The sequence below is a fragment of the Aotus nancymaae genome, unplaced genomic scaffold (genome assembly GCF_030222135.1).
Source record: "Aotus nancymaae isolate 86718 unplaced genomic scaffold, 86718_ANA_hifiasm-v0.15.2.pri h1tg000049l, whole genome shotgun sequence".
NCBI classification, from domain to species: Eukaryota; Metazoa; Chordata; class Mammalia; order Primates; family Aotidae; genus Aotus; species Aotus nancymaae.
Window position 1 is genome coordinate 27,061,210 of NW_026988463.1, and position 25,815 is coordinate 27,087,024.

Sequence of the window (25,815 nt, forward strand, 5' to 3'; positions counted from 1 at the left end):
GAGACTTCGCTTTCCACACTGGGCAGGGGTCGGCAGCATCCTCGATCTGGTCTTGGATACTACAGACCAGAGGGGAGCGCACGTCGACCCGCCCCGAGACCCTCAGGCCTCAAGCCACTCTTCCACCGGCTCCCCCTGCAAGCCCACTGCGCATGCTTCGTACTCGCAGCCCCGCCCCCCTCGGGGGCGGAGCCGCGCCTGCGCAGTTGCCCGGCGCCGGCTTCCGGGTGGTGCGAGCGCGATGGGGCGGAGGGCAGGTGTCGCCGAGTAGCGGCGGCGAGTGGGCGTGTACGCCGAGTGGTCTGGCCCGAGGGCTGGGGGCGGCCGTGGGTCTTCGGGAGCAGGCCAGAGGGCGCGGAGAGAGCCTGGGATCGCCGTCCGCCGCTGCTACCCGGCATGTCGGCGGAGGCCTCGGGCCCGGCGGCCGCCTCGGCCCCGTCCCTGGAAACCCCTAAGCCCTCGGGTCTAGAGCCTGGCCCCGCCGCCTATGGTCTCAAGCCGCTGACCCCGAACAGCAAGTACGTGAAACTGAACGTGGGCGGCTCGCTGCACTACACCACGCTGCGCACCCTCACGGGACAGGACACCATGCTCAAGGCCATGTTCAGCGGCCGCGTGGAGGTGCTAACCGACGCCGGAGGTACGAGCGGCATCCCCACGGTGCCTCCATCCCCAGACCCCCAGCTCCCGTTCCTCACAGTCTCTCACCACCGGGGCTCTTCATGCCCCTTCTCTCTGCTCACTACTGTCCGGTCAACTCATTCTCAGCTCCCTCCAGCGCCCACATCCCATCTCCTCCCCTTTCTCATAATTTTCCCTTCACCAGTCCTTTACCCCCAGCAATAACCAACATTTACGGAACCCCTAACTCTTCCAGGCGCTGTGGTAAGTGATTGAACGTGTCATTTCATAATCCTCATGACACTTCTCCCATCCTTCACCCCTCAGCTCAAGACTTGGGTACTAGCCCTGCTGCCTGCAATTCTGCTCCTGGCAGCCTTCATCAGTTTCTTCCAACTGCCCAGCCTTTTGTTTCCCTCTCTGCCTCAGAACTGCTCAGCCAACCTGGAGAGGTGGGAGATCTTGTCTGCCTCTGTGTTCTCCCGACACAGGTCCCTGTACACTCTAGGAATCCACCTGTAGATACACATTACAAAAGGAGGATGCTTTGGGTTTGCCAGGGACACCAGAGTGGAGGGGTAGACAGGTCTCCTTGGCAGGTGAACCTTACCTTCTTGGAGTGTCGCATTCAAGTTTGGACCCTACATGCCCAAGTGAGACCTTAAAGTTTTGGAGTTTGGAACTGGGAGATTCTTAAGGGAGGAGTTAACAAGGACTATGAGAACAGGAGAATAAAAATTTGGGAGGCGGACATCTGCCTTCAAGTATCAAAGGTGAAGAATTTGACTGGGCTCGGTGGCTCACACCTGTGAGCACTTTGGGAGGCCTATGTGGGTGGATCACCTGAGGTCAGGAGTTTGAGACCAGCCTGACCAATATGGTGAAACCCCGTCTCTACTAAAAATACAAAAATTAGCCGGGTGTGGTGGCAGGCACCTGTAGTCCAAGCTACTGAGGAATCCGAGACAGAAAAATCGCTTGAACCTGGAAGGCGGAGGTTGCAGTGAGCCGAGATTGTGCCACTGCACTCCAGCCTGGGCAACTCAGCCTAATTCCATCAAAAGAAAAAAAGGTGAAGAATTCATTTGTTCAATAAGTATTTGTAAAATATCAGTTAGTGGTGGAGATACATAGGTAAATGAACGTGACAAAATTATGGAAAGTCCCCTTTTTTAAGGAGATGGGAGATTAGATCAATAAGCAAGTAAAAATGTATATGCACATGCAGTTGCAGATGGTAGTAAGTTCTTTTTTTTTTGATAAGTTCTATGAAGAATATAAAAGTTAAAATAGTAGTGAACTGGAGGGAGGAGGTAGACATTTTAAATAGATGGTCAGAATTAACATGGGGGTTAGAGGTTTATTGATAAGGTCATTCTGCAAGAACTTCCATGGTAAGAGCCTTCTGACCGTAGATCAGATATGGAAGAATTAATTCTCTGGCTGGATAAAACTTATGGGAGAACTCACTAGAGATATTTTAAAGAGATTTTTTGGCTGTGGCACAGATTAGTATTCAGTCTTTTTTGTGACTTTGGAAATCCTTTTTTTTTTTTTTTTGAGACAGTGTTTCCCTCATGTTGCCCAGGTTGGAGTGCAATGGCGCCATCTCGGCTCACTGCAACCTCCGCCTCCCAGGCTCAAGCTATTCTCCTGCCTTAGCCTCCGAAATAATTGGGATTACAGGCATGCGCTACCATGCCTGGCTAATTTTGTATTTTTAGTAGAGATGAGGTTTTTCCATCTTGGTCAGGCTGGTCTCGAGCTCCCGATCTCACAGCTTAAAAAAATGTGAGGTGATTCACCCACCTCAGCCTCCCAAAGTGCTGGGATTACAGGCGCAAAGTGCTGGGATTACAGGCGTCAGCCACCACGTCTAGCTAGAATCCTTTTTTTCTTATAATTTAGGCCAGGTGTGGTGACTCACACCTATAATTCAAGTACTTTGCGAGGCTGAGATGGGAAGATCACTTGAGCCCAGGAGTTTGAGACCAGCCTGGGCAACATAGTGAGACTCCATCTCTATGAAAAAATTTTTTTTAATTTAGTATCTTCAGGTCCCCCAGCAAAGCCATCTTTCCTTCTGCCTTTCCCCACCCTACTAGGTTGGGTGCTGATTGACCGGAGCGGTCGTCATTTTGGTACAATCCTCAACTACCTGCGGGACGGGTCTGTGCCACTGCCGGAGAGTACCAGAGAACTGGGAGAGCTGCTGGGCGAAGCACGCTACTACCTGGTTCAGGGCCTGATTGACGACTGCCAGCTGGCACTGCAGGTGAGGGCCTTCTGAGTCCCTGTGCCTATGTTCCTGAGAGAGCTGCCCAAGCAGGTATTAGGACAGAAAAAAGGAGATATGGGGTATGGCCTAGAGAGCCAGCCTCTGGCCATAACCCCAGAGAATTTGGGATGCTATCTTCTGCATCCCTGCTGCCTCAGGCAGCACCCCCACCCCAACCTCATGCCAGGACCATTAGTGGTTAAATAGCTGCTCTCTGCTTCCCACTGTTCCTATGCAGCCAGTCCAGCTGTTACACTCGCACCTGAGTAATTATCCTTAACCACAACTCCCATCTATTCTCTCTCTTGCTCAGAAATCCTAAATAGCTCTCTCATGTCACCTGGGAAAAACATCTAAATTTAAATTGAAATATAATAACCTCTGCGATCTGGTCCTATCCTGGGAGGCAGCGTTCTCCCTTGGCGTCCACCCCCCAGGGGCTTTCTAATTGTTTTTTTTTTTTTTTTTAAGCGGTTAAATTCTTTATTCTAATGAAATCTCAAAGAAGCAGGGCCACTCGCAGTAAAACAGGATTGGGGATTCTAGAGGCCCCACCTGCTGGGCTCCACTTCTGTGGACCCCTTAGGGTTCTGAAGATCAGAGCTTGGAAAGTGAAGCCAGGACATAGGAGTTCTGTGTCATCTGTCACAGCTGACTCAGTGACCTTCAGTGAGTCCACTCCTACCTCTGGCATTCTGTCACGTTCCGAAAGATAGTGAAGGGAGAAAAATAAGTACAAAGTAGTGAGTTTTACATAAAGCCTGTTATTCTGCTCTATTTTTACGATGTTAAAAATGTCCTTTCTTTTATGATACAATAATAAAAGGAGATTATAAAAGTTTATTTTTCTTTCTTTTTTTTTTTTTTTTTTTTCCTTGAGACAGAGTCTTGCTCTGTCCCCCAGGCTGGAATGCAATGGCATGGTCTCGGCTCACTGCAACCCCCGCCTCCCAGGTTTAAGCGATTCTCCTGCCTCAGCCTCCCGAGTAGCTGGGATTACAGGCGCCCACCACTATGTCCAGCTGATTTTTGTATTTTTAGTAGAGTTGGGTTTTACCATGTTGGGCAGGCTGGTCTCAAACTCCTAACCTTGTGATACACCCGCCTCAGCTTCCCAAAATGCTGGGATTACAGGCATGTGCCACCACGCCTGGCCTATCATACAAGTTTCTTTTCGAATGCCCTTTGTAGATTAAACAGTGGCCTGTCTGAACAACTTTCTCTTGTCTCAGGGAATACTTACTGGTTCTTGAAACCCAAAGGTGTAGAACTCCTCTGGACAGGAGTGTTTTCAAACTTTTCATTGCGTCCCATAGGGGAAAAAATGCATTTTAATACTCATATATAACCGAAATAACAGGTCTATAAAAAGATACTTTTAGTGAAATGTACTCTGATAATCTTCTTTCTTTTTATGCTGTTTGGGATCCATTACTTATTTCATGACCCATTAATAAATTACCACTTGCATTTGAGAAACACTCATTGAACTAGATCTTAGAAGTACATTCCTGCTCTGTATTTCTTTTTCTTTTTCTTTTCTTTTTTGAAACAGAGTCTCTCTGTTTCCCAGGCTGGAGTGCAATGGCATGATTTCGGGTCACTGCAACCTCTGCCTCCCAGGTTCAAGCAATTCTCCTGCCTCAGCCTCCCATGTAGCTGGGATTACAGGCACCCACCACCACACTTTGCTACTTTTTTGTATTTTTAGTAGAGACAGGGTTTCACCATGTCGGCCAGGCTGATCTCGAACTACTGACCTCATGTGATCTACCTGCCTTAGCCTCCCAAAGTGGTGGGATTACAGGTGTGAGCCACCGCATAAGGCCTGTAGTTTTAAATTTACTAATTTTATCACGTATCTGCTGTGTGTCAAGAGCGATTCTGCTATCTGCTTGTGTATATATCTCGTACCCTTGTTTGAAATAAGAAGAAACACGAGGGAGCTTGGGTGATGCATCCAAGGTCAAAGAGCTTGGAAGCAGCAGAGCTCAGATTTGACCCCAGGTTACCTGGCTATCTGACCATCAGCCTCCCAAGTGCAATGCTTTTCTGTACTCCTGCTGTCTCCTTTCCAAGCTCCCTCCCCACCCCACACAGCTCGGCACTCCTCAGTGTGGCATTTCATCATCATTATTGGTCTGTGCAAACCTTTTCTCTTTCATTTTATTTCCTTCCCTTCATTCCCAATCCCCTGCCTACTTTCCTTTTGCCCAGGGGCACCCATCCAATTCTAATGTTTTGATACATTGTTCTGCATATGTGTGCATTTGAAATGTCCATAAATGGCATTGAAGCTGTGAATCAGTTTCTGTTGCATTGTGTTTTTTTAATTCAGCACTTTTTTCAAGATCTATTCATGCTGCTCCAAGTACATCTAGTTCTTTGCCTCTGACAGCTGCAGAGGAATCTATGGTGTTCATTCACCATATTTTGTTCATATATTCCCCTGAGGTTGGAGACCTAGATTGCCTCCCAGTTCCTGGCCCTACAAACCGTGTCACCATGAGCATCCTGGTGCGTGTTCCCTTCTGGCTCTGTGCCAGAGTCTCCTGTGATTGTAGCTGGGAGTAGAATTGCTGGATAACAGGACACCTGCAAACTGGGTTTTAGTAAATATCACCAAATTGCTCCCCGAATGGTTATAGCACTTTATCCTCATAATGAGCAGTGCATAAGAGATCCCATTTCTGCACGTCCTCATCAAAACATGGCATCATCCAGCTTTCTAATTTTGCCAATCCGATGAGTGTAGAGTGATCTCATTTTCATTTGCATGCCTCCGATTACTAATGAGGTTCAGCATCTTTTCATATACTCACTAGCATTTTTTTGTTTCCGTTTCTGTGAATTGCTTATTCATGTTCTTTACCAGATTTTTTGTTTTCTTTTTCATGTGGCTTAGCAGGAGATCCTTGCATATTTTAGTTTAGTTCCTAGGGATAATTAAGCCCTATTACATATGAGCATGTCTTATCCATGCCCCGGGGCATGGATTGTACATAACAGATTAACCTCTAAGCCTGTAAAATGGGACTGTTTACCTACCCTCCTCATCAGATTTCAGAAAATACTCTAATTATTTGCTGTTGTTTTGCTTTTTCTTTTTTTGAGATGGAGTCTTGCTCTTATGCCCAAGGTGGAGTGCAGTGGCGCAATCTCAGCTCACTGCAACCTCTGCCTCTGGGGTTCAAGTGATTTTCCTATCTCAGCCTCTTGAGTAGCTGGGACTACAGGCGCACATCACAATGCTCGGCTAATTATTTTGTAATTTTTGGTAGAGATGGGGTTTCACCATGTTGGCCAGGCTGGTCTTGAACTCCTGACCTCAAGTGATCCGCCTGCCTTGGCCTCCGAAAGTGCTGGGATTTAGGCGTGAGCCACCGTGCCCAGCTTTGCTGGTTTTTGAGATTCAGATGAGGAACTCCAGTTGAAAAAGTCTGTTTTAGATAAAAATATCTAGTCAATGTAGATATTACCAATATTTTCTCTTAGAATGTTACCTGCTTATGGCATCTAGCGTTGAATGGAAATCTTTGATTTTTTAAAGCTACAAATAACCATTTATTATTTTGAAGCAGTATTTATTAACTGTAGAAATTTCAGAAACACAAGTAATCTAAAAAATAAAAGCACCGGCCGGGCACGGTGGCTCAAGCCTGTAATCCCAGCACTTTGGGAGGCCGAGGCGGGTGGATCACGAGGTCAAGAGATCGAGACCATCCTGGTCAACATGGTGAAACCCCGTCTCTACTAATACAAAAAAAAAAATTAGCTGGGCACGGTGGCGCGTGCCTGTAATCCCAGCTACTCAGGAGGCTGAGGCAGGAGAATTGCCTGAACCCAGGAGGCGGAGATTGCGGTGAGCCGAGATCGCGCCATTGCGCTCCAGCCTGGGTATCAAGAGCGAAACTCCGTCTCAAAAAAAAAAATAAATAAAAAATAAATAAAAGCACCAAATATCCTTTCAGGTCTTTTCCTGTGTGTAAGTTTATGTGTGCATGTATGTGTTTTGTTTGCCAAAATAGAATCTTGTTGCATGAAATGTTTTATAATCTGCTTTTTTGTTGTTGTTAATAATTGCTATCTTTACATGTCAATAAATATTTAATGTCCAGTCCAGGGCATACTCCAGTTTCTCCAGTTGTTCCAGAAATGTGTTTTTATACCTGGTTCATCAAACCAGGGACCAGTCTAGATCTTCACGTTGCATCTGGTTATCTGCAAGTTGACAATGGAGAGCATGACTTAAAATCTCATGTAATGATGTTAAAGAGATGATAAAAGTTAGAGGTATTCTGTGGCGCAAATGTCATTACTGGATCAGGTAAGGATTATCAATTGGTGCGTCATTGATAGGTAACTGCCTTAATACAGTGGCCAAATAATACCATATGCGTTACTTTATTACAATCCAAGGGTCCCTTTTTCCTCACGATGCTGGCTTGTTAAAGAGACTGCCAGTTGTCCTGCACAGTGACCTCTTTCCAAATGGGCCTGGTTGTTTACTCCCTGTATCATTTGGTTTGTTACCCAACCTACCCTTAATTTCCTACAAACCAGACTGTAGATTTAAACTGACTGATATTGGCTAGGCACAGTGGCTCACACCTGTAATCCCAGCATTTTGGGAGACCGAGGCGGGTGGATCTCTTGAAGTCAGGAGTTTGAGACCAGCCTGGCCAACATGGTGAAACTCCGTCTCTATTAAAAATAGAAAAATTTGCTGGGAGTGGTGGTGGGCACCTGTAATCCCAGTTACTCAAGAGGCTGAGGCAAGAGAATCACTTGAACCTGGGAGGCGGAGGTTGTAGTGAGCCAAGACTGCACCATTGCACTCCAGCCTGGGCAACAGAGCAAGACTTCTTCTCAAAATAAGTAAATAAAATAATAAAATAAAATTACTGATATTAAACATTTTGGTTAGAATACATTTTAGGTAATGTTATGTATGTATTTCACATTAGGTCACATCGAACAACCTGTAATATTGTTAATATGATTCGTCATTAATGACGTTCATAATTGGCCCCTGGATATAGGGGATGGTGGTTTGATCCCTCTATCATTGTTACATTTCCCTGTTGCCAACTGTGAAGTAATGCATATGGTATTATTTGGCCACTGAATTAAGGCAGTTACCTATCAATGACACATCAATTGATAATCCTTACCTGAACCAGTAATTACATTTGTGCCATAGAATACCTATTACTCTTATCATCTCTTCAACATTATTACATGAGATTATTTGTAAAGTCATGCTTTCCATTGTCAACTTGAAAAACTTTTGATTTTGATGTAGTCCAATTCCTCACCATTTTTTGCCTAATGGCATATCCTTATGGCCTTGTTTAAAAATTTTTTTCTGATTCTCCATTTCTTGTTAGCTTTATAGTTTTATTTTATTTTTCGAGGCAGCGTCTTGATCTGTCACCCAGCCTAGAGTGCAATGGCACCATCTTGGCTCACTGCAGCCTCCACCTCCCAGGTTCAAACAATTTTCATGTCTCAGCCTCCCAATAGCTGCGATTACAGGCATGCATCACCATACCCAGCTGATTTTTTTTTTGTTTTTCTGAGACAGAGTCTCATTCTGTCGCCCAGGCTGGAGAGCAATGGCATGATCTTGGCTCACTGCAACCTCCGCCTCCCATGTTCAAGTGATTCTTTGCTTCAGCCTCCTGAGTAGCTGGGATTACAGGCGCACACCACCACATCCGGCTAATTTTTGTATTTTAGTAGAGACAGGGTTTTACCATATTGGCCAGGCTGGTCTCGAACTCCTGACTTCTGACCTTGTGATCTGCCTGCCTTGGATTCCCAAAGTGTTGGGATTACAGGCGTGAGCCACTGCACCTGGCCATTTTTGTATTTTTTTGTAGAGACTTTGTTTTGCCATGTTGGTCAGGTGGGTCTCAAACTCCTGAGCTCAAGCGAGCCATCTACCTTGGCCTCCCAAAGTGCTGGGATTACAGGCATGAGCCACCATGCCTGGCCTATAGTTTTAAATATGGGTTTTTTTCATATATGGGTATTTTAATCTAAATGGAGCTCACTTTTGCAAATATGAATTGTGAAGGGATTTAGCTCATTTTTGTCTTCCGTAGGGTGAGCTAGTTTTCCCGGTGCCAGCTATTTCACAGTCTGGTAGCTAGCACCCATGAGAGCCTCCAGGGGTTCTTGTCCCCCAGTTTCCAGGCTCTTGTTTAGTCCCCTCCCACACCGAATAGGGCTGACCTATTCAGTTCCTCACCAAGGAGATCCTTGTGTATGACCAATAGGACACTGCAGAAATGACAGCATGAGACTTTGAAGCTAGGTCATAAAAGACATTACAGCTTCTGCCTCTCTTTGGGGTCACTTACTCTGGGAAGTGCTATGTGCGGACACTTAGGCAGCCCTAGGTAGAGGTCCACTTGGTGAGGAACTGAAGCCCCTGCCGACAGCCAGCACAGACTCTACATCATACTGGTGACCTGTCTCAGAAGCAGAGCTTCTAGGCCCAGGCAAACCTTCCAATGACTGCAGCCTTGGCCAAAATCCAGACTTCAGCTTCATGACAGACTCTGGGCCAGGGCCACCCAGCTCAGCCCATCCCAAATTCCTGACCCACAGAAACTATGTGAGATAATAAATGTTTATTTTTGTTTATTTTTTAAAAATAGAGACAGAGTCTTGCTATGTTGGCCAGGCTGGTCTCGAACTCCTGACTTTAAGCAGTCCTCCTGCCTTGGCCTCCCAAAATGCTGAGATTATAGGCATGAGCCACCACACCTAGACTATTGTTTTAAGCTGCTAAGTTTGTAGCAATTTGTTACCCAGCAACAGAGAACAGACTTTGGTTTCTGGAATGGGGGTCTGCCATAACAGAAACCTCAAATGTAGAAGTAACTTTACAACTGAGAAGTAGGAAGAAGTTGGCAGGTCTTTGAGGAGAGTGTTACTAACAAAGCTTAAGGACTGTTAAAGAGTATTGGCGGGGCACAGTGGCTCACGCTTGTAATCATTACTTTTGGTGGCTGAGGTGGGAGGATTACTTGAGCTCAGGAGTTCGAGACCAGCCTGGGCAATATAGTAAGACTTTGTCTCTAAGAAATATTTTTTTAAAGTTTAAGAGTCTGTTAATAAGAGTCCAGTGACCTTTAAGGAGGCTGCAATGAAGTCTTAAAGAACAGTTAGGAAAATGCTTTTGGAAACTGATGGAAAGGAGATCCTTGTGTAGCGGCAGAAAGTTTAGCAACACTATCTCCTGCAGTAATGTGGAGGGTAGGAAATACATCTAATGAATGGATGGTCTAGCTAAGGAGCTTCCCAGACAGAATGTTGAAGGTGCCACCTGCCTTCTTGTTACTATTAGTAAAATTGAAGAGGAGAGGGTAAGTTAAAGAAAAAACCATTTGAATGAAAAGGAGCCTGAAGTTGATGGGTGTGAAAATTCCCAGCCTTTCCAGATAACAAGTGATGTTAAAATTAACAAATGGCTTCCATGCAAAGATTAAATACAAGGCATTAAATACAGGAAAATGTGGTCTAAAGGTGAAGCTGAGGATGTGATGAAAATCCTTTGTTAAGACCTCTGAAATACCAAGAAGATGCTTCAGAGGGACCTTCCAGTCAAATCAAATAATAATAGCACTTCTGAGAGCCTTAAAGGTGTTGTGTCTTAGCATCTCAGCATAAGCCCAAACTAGAGAAGGGCTTACCTTACAGATTTTTTTTTTCTTTTGAAAAGGCTCACTGCAACCTCTGCTCCCAGGTTCAAGCAATTCTGCTGCCTCGGCCTCCCGAGTAGCTGGGATTACAGGCACCCGGCACCATGCCTGGCTAATTTTTGTATTTTTAGTAGAGACAGGGTTTCACCATGTTGGTCAGGCTACTCTCAAACTCTCGACCTCAGGTGATCCATCCGCCTCGGTCTCCCAATGTGCTGGGAGTACAAGGGTGAGCCACCACACCTGACCACTTGCAGAGATTTTTAGGTGTGGCTTTTTCTAGTGTAGTGAACCCTAAGACATGCAAGATACCCAATAAGTTATGAAGAGAATTATATTGGCAGAAACACTGCCAGCTTGGAATGAAAGGGACAGAACCAGTGCAAAAGGACAAGAGGCCTTTGCACCGAGGCCTTTGCACCCCCAAACTTCTATAGGAAGCAGGCAGATGAAACTGTGGAGCTGCAAACATCTTTCATGGAAGAGGTGGAATGACTCAGGCAGATCCATGGAGAATCATTCCTGAACAGGAGTAGGCATCAGAGTTTCCAGCATTTCTCCAACTGGATTATAGAATTGATACAGACTTATATGTGCCTCCTGTCCCTTGCCCCATTTTTCTTTTTTTTTTTTCTTTTGAAACAGTCTTGCTATGTTGCCCAGGCTGGTCTAGAACTCATGGGCTCAAGTGATCCTCCCACCTTGGCCTCCCGAGTAGCTGGGATGACAGGCACATGGTACCATGCCTAGCTTCCCCTGCTTTTGAACAAGAATGTCCTACCTTACTGGTTATCCTGTGCCTGCCTCTTCCACTGCACTCTGGGTGTGTGGAGGAGATAACCTTTCTCTTTAATTCACAGGTCTGCAGATAGGAAATGCACTTAAAGCCTGGGCGCCATGGCTCACGCCTGTAATCCCAGCACTTTGGGAGGCCAAAGCGGGTGGATTACCTGAGGTCAGGAGTTCAAGACCAGCCTGACCAACATGGTGAAACCCTGTCTCTACTAAAAATACGAAAATTAGCTGGGTGTGGTGGTGCTTGCCCATAGTCCCAGCTACTCGGGAGGCTGAAATAGGAGAATTGCTTGAACTTGGGAGGCAGAGGTTGCAGTGAGCCGAGATGGTACCACTGCACTCCAGCCTGGGAGACAGAGCAAGACTCCATCCCCCCAAAAAAGAAATGCATTTACGGAGCTGTAATTAAGGAACTGCTCACTAGAGCCACATCCCCACCTTGACCTGATTGAGATGACGAGATTCTGTATTTTGAGCTGATGCTGTAATGGGATGATGGGGGATCCTGGGAGCAGGTGAATGTATTTGGCATGTGGGAGGGAGGAAATCACTGAGGGCCAGCAGTGGCCTGTGGAGCGAGTCACCAAGGCAGCCTGATGGTTCTCATACCCTGGGGCTCGTTCCCATGTGTAATCTCCTTCCACACTGGATAGGGCCGACAGACCTAGGTGGTAAAAGACAATGAGGGGCCAGGCACCATGGCTCACACCTGTAATTCCAGCACTTTGGGAGGCCAAGGCAGGCAGATCACCTGAGGTCGGGAGTTTGAGACCAGCCTGGTCGACATGGTGAAACCCTGTCTCTATTAAAAATACAAAAATTAGCTGGGCATGATGGCACATAATCTGTAATCCCAGCTACTTGGGTGGTTGAGGCAGGCGAATTGCTTGAACCTGGGAGGCAGAGGTTGTAGTAAGCTGAGATCACACCACTGCACTCCAGCCTGGGCAACACAGCAAGACTCCATCTTAAAAAAAAAAAAAAATAGAGAATGAGGCTTCTACCTTGCCCTCTCTGGAATTATTTGCTCTGGAGAAGCCAGCTGCCGTGCTGTGAGGAACTCAAGCAACCCCGTGGAGAGATCCACATAGCAGAGATTCGCTGTTTCCTGCCAGCAGCTAGTGCGAACTTGCCAGCCACATGAACAGCCTTCTCAGAATGCTTCCTCTAGGGGCAGTCATGCTTGCAGATGCCCACGGCACCACTGACATCTTGGCCACAGCCTTACAAGAGACCCTGTACCAGAGCCACCCAGCCGAGCCACTGCTGAGTTCCTGACCCTCAGAAACAGAAGTAGTAAATAAATATTTTAAGCTGCTAAATTGGGGGCAGTTTGTTCATGGTGATAACAAATTGGTACTCCATAATTTGCCTTGCTCATTTGTGGTGTCTTTTAAAAAATCCTAGTCCTCATATACACAGCGGTCTGTTTCTGAGCGCTCTGTTGTGTTTCTCGGGTGTTTTTGTTTCTGTTCCGGAACTGACACTGTTCTCACTGTTGCGGCTTTGCAGCCTATCTTAATATCTGGCAGGGTCAGCCTTTCCTCTGCTCTTCTTTTTAAAAACTGACATAAGTATGGGAGGATAGCTTGAGCCCAGGAGGTCAAGGCTGCTGTGAGCTCTGATCACGTCACTGCACCCAGCCTGGGTGACAGCAAGACCCTCTTAAAAAAAAAAAAAAAATTGACCTAAGTAATAGTAGACTTTTATTCTTCTGTGTTAATTTTAGAGAGTCTTATGAGTTTCTTAAAAAAAAAAAAAAAAAAAATCTGGAATTTGCATTAGAATTGCACATTGAATTTTCAAGTTTGGGAGAAGTGAGAGAGATTTTGGCATGAAGATTCTAGAAGACAGAAGAGAAAGAAGCCCATGCATTTGCTTCTGATTTCTTTCTCCAACCTCACCCCACCCAGTGAGGTTCATTCACTCAACAAATATGTTCATTCATCCAACAAATACTCACAGAGCATCACCTGTTTACTAGGTAGTTATTGATAGGTGGGAAGAGACAGATCATAAACAAATATATAAAAATTTTAGAAAAAGTCAAGCACTAAGTGCTGTGTAGAAAATGAACTGATAAAAGGCAGATGTAGAGGAGGGTGTTTTAGCCAGGGGACCTGGGGAGGGCTGGCCCTGAGGAGGCACTGTGGGAGCTGCGATCTGAATGGCATGACAGACCCGCCACTCTCACAGCTGAGCAAAGAAGCATCCCTGGCAGGGGCACAGCCAGCGGCCGTGGTGGGCACAAGCTGGATGTGTGAAGCAGTAAAGCGTCTGTGGGACCAAAGCCCAGCAAACAAAGGGAGAGTGGCAGAGAGGTTGGCGGAGCCCAGAGCCTGCAGAGCCCTGCAGACCACTGAGGAGTCTGCAATTGTTCCCAAGCAGCTTTTGAAGGCTTTTAAATGGAGAGTATGTGGCCTTTGGTCATGCTGTTAACCACCTTCCGCTTCTTCCCCAGCAAAAAAGGGAGACGCTGCCCCCGCTGTGCCTCATCCCCACGGTGACATCTCCCCGGGAGGAGCAGCAGCTCCTGGCCGGCACCTCCAAGGTGAGGCCCCTGAGCCCTGTAGGGTGGAGGCTCACTGGAGTCCTCTCCCTGCAGTCTCACCCCTTTCCTCCATCCTCTCTCCCCCACCAGCCCGTGGTGAAGCTCCTGCACAACCGCAGTAACAACAAGTACTCCTATACCAGGTGACCGCGGGGGTGCGGGGTACTGGGCGGGACCCTGAGATGCGGCACAGCCCTGCTTCTGCCCAAGGCAAGGGCCCTGGCCACACGGGGGGCCTACAAGAACATCTGCCTGCCTGCTCGCAGATTCAGCTCTGCCTCTTACCCCTGGCACCCTGGGCAGGTCCTTTCCACTTCTCAGCTTCAGCTCAGTCATCAGTAACCTGGGATTTGGGTGAGCACAAAATGATAATGGTGAGCCTGTCCAAGTGCTCTCTCTAGGAACTGGCATAGTCCTCCCCCTTGAGGTCAGGACTGTTGTGAGCTCCATTCTACAGATGAGGAGGTCAAGGCACCAAGAGGTGAAGTAACTTGCCTACTGTCACCCAGTTTAAAAGGTGGGGGTGCCAGCTGGGTGCAGTTGCTCACGCCTGTAATCCCAGCACTTCAGGAGGCTGAGGCGGGCGGATCATGAGGTCAGGAGTTCGAGACCAGCCTGGCCAATATGGTGAAACCCTATTTGTACTAAAAATACAAAAATTAGCTGGGCGCAGTGGTGCGTGCCTGTAGTCTCAGCTACTTGGGAGGCTGAGGCAGGAGAATTGCTTGAACCTGGGAGGCGGAGGTTGTGGTGAGCCGAGATCATGCCACTGCATTCCAGCCTGGGCAACAGAGCAAGACTCCATCTCAAAAAAAAAAAAAATGGTAGGGGCACCAGGACCCCCAGGGAAGTGGCCTGGCTCTAGGGCCCCCACGGGAGCCACTGTGCTGTGCTGGGATTTGCTCAGCGCATGTGGCTTCCCTTCGGAGGCCCACTTAGCCTGGCCCCAGGGGCAGAGGAGGCTCCCTGTTGGGCACCAAAATCCTGGGCAGGAGCAGAGGGCTGGGGATGCATCCAGGCCCTGGTCCTGGGGGTACAGAGGGAGGGGCGCCAGCTGCGCTGAGGCCTCCTGGTCCCCTGGTCCTCAGCACCTCAGACGACAACCTACTTAAGAACATCGAGCTGTTCGACAAGCTGGCCCTGCGCTTCCACGGGCGGCTGCTCTTCCTCAAGGATGTCCTGGGGGACGAGATCTGCTGCTGGTCTTTCTACGGGCAGGGCCGCAAAATCGCCGAGGTGTGCTGCACCTCCATTGTCTATGCCACGGAGAAGAAGCAGACCAAGGTCAGAGGGGCTTCAGAGCCTGCACGAGGGGCTGGGGGTGGGCAGGACCAGGACCCTGGACAAAAGCAGGAGGCAGGAACCAGATCCTGGGGTCTGGGTGTGCAACATTGGGCAAGCCATCTTATCCCTGTGGGTCTGTGTTTCTCGGTGAAGTCAGGGTCATGGGTTAGAGCAGGGTGCTTAGCCTAGGCCTGTTGGATGGGTTTCAAGGCTGTCTGCAACTCCTGAATTAGTGTGCAGGTTATGGGGGTGTATGCATTTTTCTGTATAGGAGGTCTGTAGTTGTCATTAGAAACTTAGAAGGGACCAGGCATAGTGCCTCACACCTGTAATTTCTGGACTCTTGGAGGCCAAGGCGGGAGGATCACTTGTGCCCAGGAGTTCAAGACCAGCCTGGGCAACATAGCGCAACCCGATCTCTGTAACAAGTCAAAAAATTTAGCCAGTTGTGGTGGCATGGTGGTGTGATGGCATGCACGGGTAGTCCCAGCCACTCAGGAGGCTAAGGCGGAAGGATTGCTTGAGCTCGGGAATTTTTTTTTTTTTTTTTGAGACAGAGTTTCCCTCTGTCTCCCAGGCTGGAGTGCAGTGGTGCGATCTCAGCTCACTGTAACCTCCGCCTCCCGGATTCAAGTGATTTTTCTGCCTCAACCTCCCAAGTAGCTGGGACTATAGAGGCACCCACCTCCACGCGTGGCTGATTTTTGTAATTTTAGTAGAGACAGGGTTTCGCCATATTGGACAGGCTGGTATTGAACTCCTGACCTCAAATGATCTGCCCACCTCGGCCTTCCAAAGTATTGGGATTACAGGCATGAGCCACTGCACCCGGCATAGCCCGGGAATTTGAGGCAGCAGGGAGCTATGTTCATGCCACTGCATTCCATCCTAGGAGACAGAGTGAGGCCCTGACTCTAATTAAAAAAAAAAAAAGAAAGAAAGAAACTCAGAAAGGTCCACTGCCAAAAATAGATTCTTAAAACCTCAGGACCAGATGTCTCTTAGAACATCCTCTGAGTTTGTAGATCCTGAGTTATCAACGTGGCAATCATCAGCAGATATTCCCCAAGCCCCTGCTCTGTGCTATGTACTGCACCAGGCTGGAAATCAAGGTGAATGAAGTGCTGAGCAAAGTACCAGCCCTTCCTCACGTGGTCTCTTCCAAGCTTACTGTGAGCCGTGTGCCTCAGGTACACCAGTCACCGCAAGCCTCTAAGCACCCAGTGCTGTTTCACCCCTCTTAACCTCTGCACACACTGTTGCCTCTTCTTGGAATTCTTTCCTTCTATCTGCCTAATGAACTTGTACTTAACGTTAACACTCAAGCTAAGCATCACTTTCTTTGGGTCACCTTCACTCATGAACTTTCAACCCAACAACCTCAAAGTTGGTCACACTCCCTTCATAGCTAAAGACAGTGTTTATTATCCTGTGTGGGTGGAGGGGAGGGGGTTGCGTCAGCAGTTGGGTGTTAGTTTCTTGAGGGCAGTGCCATGTCCTTTCTCCCTAGAATTAGCTAGGCCCTTGTCACACAGTGGAAGCTAGGAAACATTTATTGAATAAATGAATGAATCAGTGACCCAGCTTCCAAGAAACATCCTCTGTAATTGGGAAGATAGGAAGATAAACCAATAATTAGAGTGCATGGCTCACGCCTGTAATCCCAACACTTTGGGAGGCTGAGGCAGGGGATAACTTGAGTCCAGGAGTTTGAGGCCAGCCTGGGCAACACAGCAAGGCCCCCATCTCTACAAAATAAAAATAAAAAAATTGGTTGGGCATAGTGGCACACCCAGGTACTCAGGAGGCTGAGGTGGGAGGATCACTTGAGCCCAGGAGGTTGAGGCTGCAAGGATCCATGATCACACCACTGCACCCCAGCCTACTAAACAAGAGTGAGATCCTGTCTCAGAAACAAACGAACAAAAACAGTTTGCTAAGAGCTGTGTTAGATGCTTCCAAGACCACACAAGGGAATGCCTCAGTCACCTCTTCGACTTCATCCCCTTCCACTCGCTCTCATCTCTGCCTCAATTGCATTGATCTTCCGGTGATATATTCCAGTAAGACGCTGGGTACACTCCTGACCCACAGCTCTCACGCTGGCTCTGGCCCTTCCCAGGCTGCCCTTTCTAGCTGTGTGCCTAGTCCCCAGCCCCATTCCTTTGGTCAAATGTCACCTTCTCAGTGAGGCCTTCCCTGGAGTCCCTCTTAAAAGTTCTAACACTCCTGGCTCTGGCCATCACATCTTCTTTTCCTGCTCTGTCTCTCTCTCTCTCTCTCTCTCCGCACGCGTCCCCCCCCTTTTTTTTTAAATAGATGAGATCTCGCTACATTGCCCTTGCTGGCTTTGAACTCCTGGGCTCCAACAATCCTCCTGCCTTAGCCTCCCAAATTGCTGGGTTTGCAGTCAGGAGATACCATACCCGGCTTATATCTTTTCCTAAACATCATCATCTGACTTCATTTATATTTTATTTATTTATTTATTTATTTATTGAGATGGGGTCTCACTCTGTCACCCAGGTTGGAGTGCAGTGGTACAATCTCTGCTTACAGCAACCTCTGCCTCCCATGCCCAAGTGATCCTCCCAACTCGGCCTCCCAAGTAGCTGGGAACACAGCTAGTTAATTTTTTGTATTTTTGGTAGTTATGGGGTTTCCCCATGTTGCCCAGGCTGGACTCAAACTCCTGGCCTCAAGCTATCCCTCCCAAAGTGCTGGGATTACAGGCATGAGCCACCATGACCAGCTTGTTTATATTTTCTGAAGTGTATGACGGAGTCCTCCCACCAGAATGTAACTTCCTGAGGACAGGACCCTTGTTTTGTTCACTGATGTTTTTGCAGTGCCTAAAACAATACCTGGTGCAGTGCACTTACTCAGTATTTGTCAAATGCAAACGTATACCAAGAGACTAGGCAGGGCAGGAGATGAAGGAGAGAAAACAAATTCTGCCTGCCTGACATCAGAGCTGAGCCTTGAAGTATGACTTTGCCAAGTAAAGGAGTGGCAGAGAGGCCAGGCCAGGCCCAAGGACCTGATTGCAGGGCTAGGAGGTGCGTCTGTGCAGGAGCCCTAGGCAGGGGGATGGCCCTATGTGACTGCACCAGAGGGAAGGAGCTGGGGCTGGCTGGCCTTTTGCAGGTGGAATTTCCAGAGGCCCGGATCTTTGAGGAGACCTTGAACATCCTGATCTACGAGACTCCCCGGGGCCCAGACCCAGCCCTCCTGGAGGCCACAGCGGGAGCAGCTGGAGCTGGTGGGGCCGGCCGCGGGGAGGATGAAGAGAACCGAGAGCACCGTGTCCGCAGGATCCATGTCCGGCGTCACATCACCCATGATGAGCGCCCTCATGGCCAACAAATTGTCTTCAAGGACTGACCTCTGACCCTCCCCCTACCTTCCTCCTGCCTTGGGACCCAGTCTCCCTCTCTTTCCCTCCCCTTCCCAGACCTTTGCCCCGGCTCTGCTGGTCAAGTCGTGGGTCCTTCTCTGTCCCTTCATTGCATGGCACAGCTCACTTTGGCCCTTCTCCATCCATCTTGACCCCATTGCTAACAACATGGTACGTTCCGGCCCCCGCCGCTCAGAGCCTTCCGAAGCCAACACTTGTCCCCATCCTGCGTCCTTCCCTCTCCAGCTGGTTGAGAGGGATTTAGAATTCTCTTTCTCTTTTCTCAGTGCATCTTCCATGCCAAAGTGTCCGGCCTGCCCTTCCTAACACCACCGCAGTCTGAGCCGCCTCCTGCGTTGTGCAGGGTAGTCCGCCCCGTCCTCCCCACCATCCTCCCTACCTCCTTAACTTTCTACTAGACTGGCCTGGGCCTGCCCAGCTCAGCGTTCTCAGTCTGTTTCATATTATTTATTATTTTAATTTTCTATTAAATTATTGGAATAAAGTTGAGTTGAGTTGAACTGGTGCTGGCTCCTGGAGAGAGGGACAGGGATATTCCTGTGTCAGGAGGTATCTAGCCAGCCGTGATGGCTCACACCTGTAATCCCAGCTACTCAGGAGGTTGAGGCAGAAGGATCACTTGAGCCCAGGAGTTCAAGACCAGCCTGAGCAACATAGCAAGACCCTGACTCTACAAAAAAAAAAAGAGGAGGTACTAGTTTGGTTGTACTGGGAGGACATGAGGCCTTGCCCCAGCCTATCCCTGGGAAGGAAGTAGTCAGGAGTTAGGAGAGGATTCAGAATTTATATTTCAGTGCTCGCTAGCCAGTGCCCACCCTCCGCCCCGCCCACCCCCCGCAGTATGGACTGGCTACCATGAAGCCGTCCCTGAGCGCAGCATCTCTCCAGCCCGGGAGTGTGAAGGGAACACCTTCCTTCAGGGGTCTGGTGCGAAGACAAAGTCGAGGGCCTGGCGCTCGGCCCCTGCCACGTTGGGGTGCCAGAGGTCCACGATGAAGACCACTCGAGGCCCATCTTCAGGGGAGCCTAGGGCACATGGGACAGGAACAGCAGAGCCGCTGACGTTAGGTACTTCCACACCAGAGCACTCACGAAAGACCAGAAAAGCAAACAGTAAATAAGTTGCAGGCCCTGTTCTAACCCTCTATGTGTATCAAATCTTTTTTTTCTTGAGACAGAGTCTTGCTCTGTCGCCCAGACTGGAGTGCTATGGCGTGATCTTGGCTCACTGCAACCTCCACCTCCCAGGTTCAAACAATTCTCCTGCCTCAGCCTCCTGAGTAGCTGGGATTATAGGCATATGCCACCATGCCCAGCTAATTTTTGTATTTTTAGTAGAGATGGGGTTTCACCATGACCAGGTTGGTCTCGAGCTCCTGACCTCAGGTGATCCGCCCACCTCAGCCTCCCAAAGTGCTGGGATTACAGGCGTGAGCTACCGCGCCCAGCTGATAGGTATCAACTCTTAATCATCAAAACAAACTATGTTGTATTACCATAACTAACCCCATTTTATACAAAACAACAGAGGCATAAGGAGATTAAGTCACTTGCCCAAGTGCAAGAGGTAGAACAGGAACCCAGAGTCTTGTGCTGGTAACCGCTTTTCTGTGCACTTAACATTATTTAATCCTTGCAGTCACTTGATGAAGGTGGGGGCCCTAGGGGATTGGAGAAGTTATGTGACTTGTTCAAGGTCATGCAGCCAGAAGATGGTGGTGGTAGGACAGGAAGTCCGCTGGGCCTGATTCTGCAGCCTAAGTCTACGCTCCTTTGCTCCTGAGACCCTCACCGCCCCCTGTAGAATGGGCACCCTGTTACCATTGTGAGCCACTGTGTGCAGAAAAGAGTCGTCCACCAGTAGACAGTGCCCCTCAGCCCAGCACTGGGGCTCACCGCCAACCACCAGCTCACAGCCAGGAGGGATCTTCAGGCCTGTAAGAAGAGACCCGGACATCCAGCACTCCTGCCTCCAACCCAGGGGCCCGTCCTGGCCAGTCAGCAGCTCTAAGGGTCTTAAATGCCAGGTTTTGTGGTCGTCCCTCCTTTCTTTCCAGAAAGTGGCCACAGTATAATTACAATACAGTCCTGGAGGAGGAAGTGCTAGGAGATTGGGGAAATGCTACTGTGAGTAGTGTGACCCCATCTGGTTGTTTTTTTTTGAGACAGAGTCTCACTCTGTCACCCAGGCTGGAGTGCGGTGGTGTGATCTCAGTTCGCTGCAACTTCTGCCTCCCAGATTCAAGTGATTCTTGTGCCTCAACCTCCTGTGCAAACTGCTGGAATTACAGGCGTGCGCCACAATACTGGGCTTTTTTTTTTTTTTTTTTTTTTTTTGAGATGAAGTCTCACTCTCACCAGGTTGGAATGCAGTGGCATAATCTCGGCTCAATGCAACCTCTGCCTCGGGTTCAAGCAATTCTCCTGCCTCAGCCTCCAGAGTAGCTGGGATTACAGGTGCGCACCACCACGCCTGGCTAATTTCTGTATTTTCAATAGAGACATGGGGTTTCGCCATGTTGGCTAGGCTGGTCTCAAACGCTTGAGCTCAAGTGATCTGCCCACCTCAACCCCCCAGAGTGCTGGAATTACAGGTGTGAGCCACTGCGCCTGGCCAGACCCATCATTTTATTTTATTTTTATACAGACAGCACTGGTCTTGAACTCCTGACCTCAAGTAGTCCTCCTGCCTTGGCCTCCCAAAGTGCTGGTATTTGAGGAATGAGCTGTGGCACCTGGCTGCAACCCCTCATTTTAGAGAAAAGAGAAGGCTTCCTGGAGGAAATGGTGTTTCCTCCTGGGCTTTCTGACAGTTTGACTCAACAGCTTACTGTGTGATAGTAAGCTATTACTGTCTCCCCACAAGGTATAAGATTAAAGATGATCCTGGCCCAAGGACCACATGGCTGAGTGTGGTGAGGAAAGTGAGCAGCCAACTCAAATGATGGGGCAATAGGAAGGCATCCCAGAGGAGGTGTGGCACTTGAACATTTGAATCCTGGCGACTGAATAGGAGTTTGTCAAGAGGTGGTAAGGGGGAAGGGGATTCTAGGTTGAAAAGAACAGCACGTGTGGCATCTGCCAGGATTAGCCAGAAGGCTTTCATGATTTAGAGCACAGAGAGAGGGGAGGAGAGGAAGGATCTGGAACTGATTCTGAGGTCAGTGTGCCCTGAAGTGTAGGACACATCCAGCTGGCAGCACAGGGGATTATTTGGGGCAAAACAAGGTCATGGCATCGAATAACAGAAAATTATTTCCTTTGCCATTTTCTTCCAGTCTTTAAGGCATCAAAAAGTGCCAGGTACAGTGGCTCACAGCTGTGATCTCAGCACTTTGGGAGCCCAGGGCAGGAGGATCACTTGAGCCCAGGAGTTTGGGTCCAGCCTGTCTTTACACAAATTTTTTAAAAATTAGCTGAGCATGGTGGTGGGCACCTGTGGTCCCAGCTACTCAGGAGGCTGAGGCGAGAGGATCACTTGAACCCAGGAGGTCAAGGCTGTAGTGAGCCACGTCTGTGCCACCACACATTCCAGCCTGAGTGACAGAGTGAGACCGTGTCTCAAAAAAAAAAAAACAACAACAACTCAGTTTGGTGCTACTATAACTTCGACACCCCACTAACATTGCTCCCTTTTAAAATATAAAGTGTAGGCTTCAGGCTTAGAGAGACTAGAGCACTTGACTAGAACGTTCTAGACTGTTGAAAGCTTTCCTTTTTTTTTTTTCTTTTTTAAGGCAAAGTCTGGCTCTGTTACCCAGGCTGGAATGCAGTGGCAAGATCTTCGCTCACTGCAACCTCTGCCTCCCAGGTTCAAGTGATTCTCTGCTTTAGCCTCCTGAGTAGCTGGGATTACAGGCACACACTACCACACCCAGCTAATTTTTGTATTTTTAGTAGAGATGGGGTTTCACCATCTTGACCAGGCTGGTCTTGAACTCCTGACCTTGTGATCCACCCACCTTGGCCTCCCAAAGTGCTAGGATTACAGGAATGAGCCACCATACCCAGCTTTTTTTTTTTTTTTTTTTTTTTTTTTTTTGAGACAAAGTTTCACTCTTGTTGCCCAGGCTGGAGTGCAATGGCCCGATCTCACTCAGCTCACTGAAACCTCTGCCTCCTGGGTTCAGGCAATTCTCCTGCCTCAGCCTCCGAAGTAGCTGGGATTGCAGGCATGCACCACTATGCCTGGCTATTTTTTTTTTTTTTTTTTTTTCAGTGGAGACGGGGTTTCTCCATGTTGGTCAGGCTGTTCTCGAACTCCCCACCTCAGATGATCTGCCAGCCTCAGCCTCGCAAAGTGCTGGGATTACAGGCATGAGCCACCTCGCTGGGCCTGTCCAGGCTTTTTATGAGTACTTCTATTCAATTTCTTTTAGGCCAGGCGCAGTGGCTCACACCTGTGTAATCCCAGCACTGTGAGAGGCCAAGGCGGGTGCATGATGAGGTCAGGAGTTCGAGATCAGCTTACCCAACATGGTGAAACCCCATCTCTATGAAAAACACAAAATTAGCTGAGCGTGGTGGCACGCGCCTGTAATCCCAGCTACTCAGGAGGCTGAGGCAGGAGAATCGCTTAAACCCGGGAGGCTGAGGTTGTAGTGAGCCAAGATGGCACACTACACTCCAGCATGGGTGACAGAGCAAGACTCTGTCTCAAAAAAAAAAAAAAAAAAAAAAAAAAAAAATTCTTTCAAATAAATAAGTAAAACAAAAGGTCGGGGGATAGCCAAGGTGAAGAAATGTAGGACAGGTGGCAAAGACCACGGCAAAGATTATGAAGATGGTGTGCAGATAACGGAGGCTCAGGAAATGCTGCTGTGGGCGGCAACGGGGAGCCATGGAAGAAGAGAGTGAGAACCAGAGAGCAAACAGCTCTGTGCGGAGAGGAGGGTCTGGGGGGAAAATCATGGAGGCAAGGAGGTGGTCAGTAGGTGGCAGCTACTTACCCAGATGGCATCTGACCCGGGCATTGGTGGGCCCGCAGCGGCCCTCAAGCCGGGCCCCAGGCAGGAGGACGGAAAAGCCGGCATTGCCGAAGGTGTTGGCACTCATAAAGCTTCGAAGTCCCCTCAGTGCCCGATAGGCCCCCGGGCACCGGCGGCAGTTGCTGGGTTGGCACCGGCCTGCTTGGTACAGCAGGAGCTGGTAGCACCCGGGGGCCAGAGGTGGGGACCAGCCCCGAGGCGGGGGGGTAGTCCCTGAGAAGTCCCAGCTCACAACCCCGAAGTCCCGCAAAATGGCAGGGAAGCTGCTCTCCAGGAGCTCCACGTCGTGCCGCTGGGCGTCCCGCGGCACAAAGGGGGCTGAAGGCAGGTCTGGTAGGAAAAGCAGGCCTGGGCGCTGAATGCCTAGGACCCCTGGCCCTCCCCCGGGGCCTGGGCCACCCTGAGCCGCCCGCCTCACTCTACCCATCCCAGCCCAGGAGTAGCGCCGGGCGTAGGCCCGAAGCCGCCGGCTCACTAGGCCTTCTGTCCTAGGTCCTTCCCCGGGCTCCCCAGGACCCCTTGAGCTTGGCCCGCCAGCCTCCGAGCATCCCACAGGCCCACCACGAACACCCCCAGCCCGACTCCCAGCCCCCAGGGCCTGCATGTCTTGGGAACCCAGGCGGTAGCAGTACCAGAGGAACAGAGAAGTGAGGGCCCCAAGGAGCAAGGTGAGGGCCGAGGAGGCCAGAGGCAGTGGCCATGGGAGCATTGTCAGGGAGGCCCTGGCCAAGAGGCCTGGAGCGTCCTCCGGACCCCAGTTCCTCTGTCCTCCCAGGTCCCCACCTGTCCCTTCCATGGCTGTCCCCTGGCTCCCCGATGGGCTGTTTCCCTTCCACATTCCACTCTGGGCTCTCTCCTTCCGCGGTCCTCTCTCCTCTCTCCACGCTGAAGCTCCTTCTCCCCTCCTTCATGCACCTCCTAACCCTCCTCTCCCTTTCTCTCCTCTCTTCTCTCTCCTTCTGCCTTTTCCTCCTCTCCCTCTGTCGCCTCCTCTCCCTCTTCTTTCTCCTTTCAGCAGCCTCCTCTCTGTCCCTCTGCTTCTCTCTCCCCCCCTTGGTCTCCCCCTTTCCTTCTCCCCCCACCCACCCCCGCTTTTCGCTCGCTCTCTCCCTCCCCGCTTCCTCCTAGCTCCCCTGGGCAGCAGTTCCTACCCCTCCTGGACCTGCAGCCCCGAAAACCCGCAGCCTGTCTTCCTCCGTGGCAGCTTCTTTCTCTCCTGCTCTTTCCTTGCCCTCGCTCCTCACTCGCCCCGACCCTGCGGTCCTGCCTGGCTCTGGCTCCCTCTCTCCTACTCGCTCCTTCCTTGGCTCCCACTCACCCTGACGTCACTCCTTCCCGGAGCCCTCTCAGCTCAGCCACCCCCGACCCCTCCCAGTGGCGCTGCAAGTCAGCCGGGGGCCGGGGGAGGGGGAGAGTCGTCTCAGGTTGTGTCTCCCGCCCCCCAGCCCGGAAAGGGCGCCACGTGGGGCGCAGGGGCCAAGGTGCCAGCCTCCAGCCGCCCCGCAGTGCGAAAGAAGGGGCGGGGCCTGAGGGGGGCGGGGCCTGTGGGGCGGGGCGGGGCGAGCTCGGGCTGACAGCCGGGCAAACTCCCGGGACTGCGGGCAAGGACGCCAAGGCCAGTCCGTCGGGCGGCCGGTCCCTCGGTCGGTCGGCCTGTGACTCCCGCTGGCCCTGGGCCAGTCCGGGAGCCCGCGAGCCCGGCGGACACCTAAAGCGGCCTCAGCCAATCGTGGGCGGCGCCAGGCCGGACCAGCCCCGGCTGGGCGAGGGGAGCTGTCCGCGCGCCACTGGTGCTGAAAAGAGCGCTCGGGAGGGAAAATCAGGGCCGAGGCCGCCTGTTAGCTGGCCCGGGTCATGGTGTATGGAAGAGGAGGGGTCTATCTCTCCTTCCCAAACCCCGGACCGTCACCCACGAGACTTCTCACAATCGTGGAAGCTGGCCATTCTCCTGGGGGAGGGAGAGCCCATTCCACCCGAACTGCTATAAAAGGCGAAGGGAAGCCCCGTGGGGAGTCTGGATGTGTACAGGGGGCATAATGGGGGGCCGAGCAGGCGTGAACCAAGCTGTGCAGCCCCTCGGCGCCCTGGGAAAAAGAGATTCAGATTCCAGATGTGCTGGAATGGCAGGGGGAGGGGGCTAATTACTGCTGGGACCAGAGAGTTTC

The 25,815-nt window shown here is 50.1% G+C and overlaps 2 protein-coding genes across 3 annotated transcripts; one reads left to right on the forward strand and one right to left on the reverse strand.

The window, feature by feature from the left end:
* Nucleotides 1–204: 204 nt before the first annotated feature.
* Nucleotides 205–19,162, forward strand: KCTD13 (potassium channel tetramerization domain containing 13). Of its 2 annotated transcripts, XM_012464529.3 has the most exons (6): nt 205–640; nt 2,727–2,896; nt 13,871–13,960; nt 14,051–14,103; nt 15,049–15,244; nt 18,392–19,162. In XM_012464529.3, the coding sequence occupies exons 1-6, from the start codon at nt 397–399 to the stop codon at nt 18,626–18,628; spliced, it is 990 nt and encodes a 329-aa protein (XP_012319952.1). In that variant the 5' UTR covers nt 205–396; the 3' UTR covers nt 18,629–19,162. The 2 variants fall into 2 exon arrangements, with proteins under 2 accessions (XP_012319952.1, XP_064218713.1); XM_064362643.1 differs by lacking the exons at nt 13,871–13,960; nt 14,051–14,103; nt 15,049–15,244; nt 18,392–19,162 and adding an exon at nt 4,455–6,203 and having other exon boundaries at nt 397–640.
* ASPHD1 (aspartate beta-hydroxylase domain containing 1) lies at nt 19,095–25,080 on the reverse strand. The gene is given in 4 exon segments (XM_021672291.2): nt 19,095–19,688; nt 20,484–20,597; nt 23,612–24,524; nt 24,526–25,080. Coding segments are annotated over 4 exon segments (1,173 nt in total). The 5' UTR covers nt 24,562–25,080; the 3' UTR covers nt 19,095–19,578.
* Nucleotides 25,081–25,815: the final 735 nt, after the last annotated feature.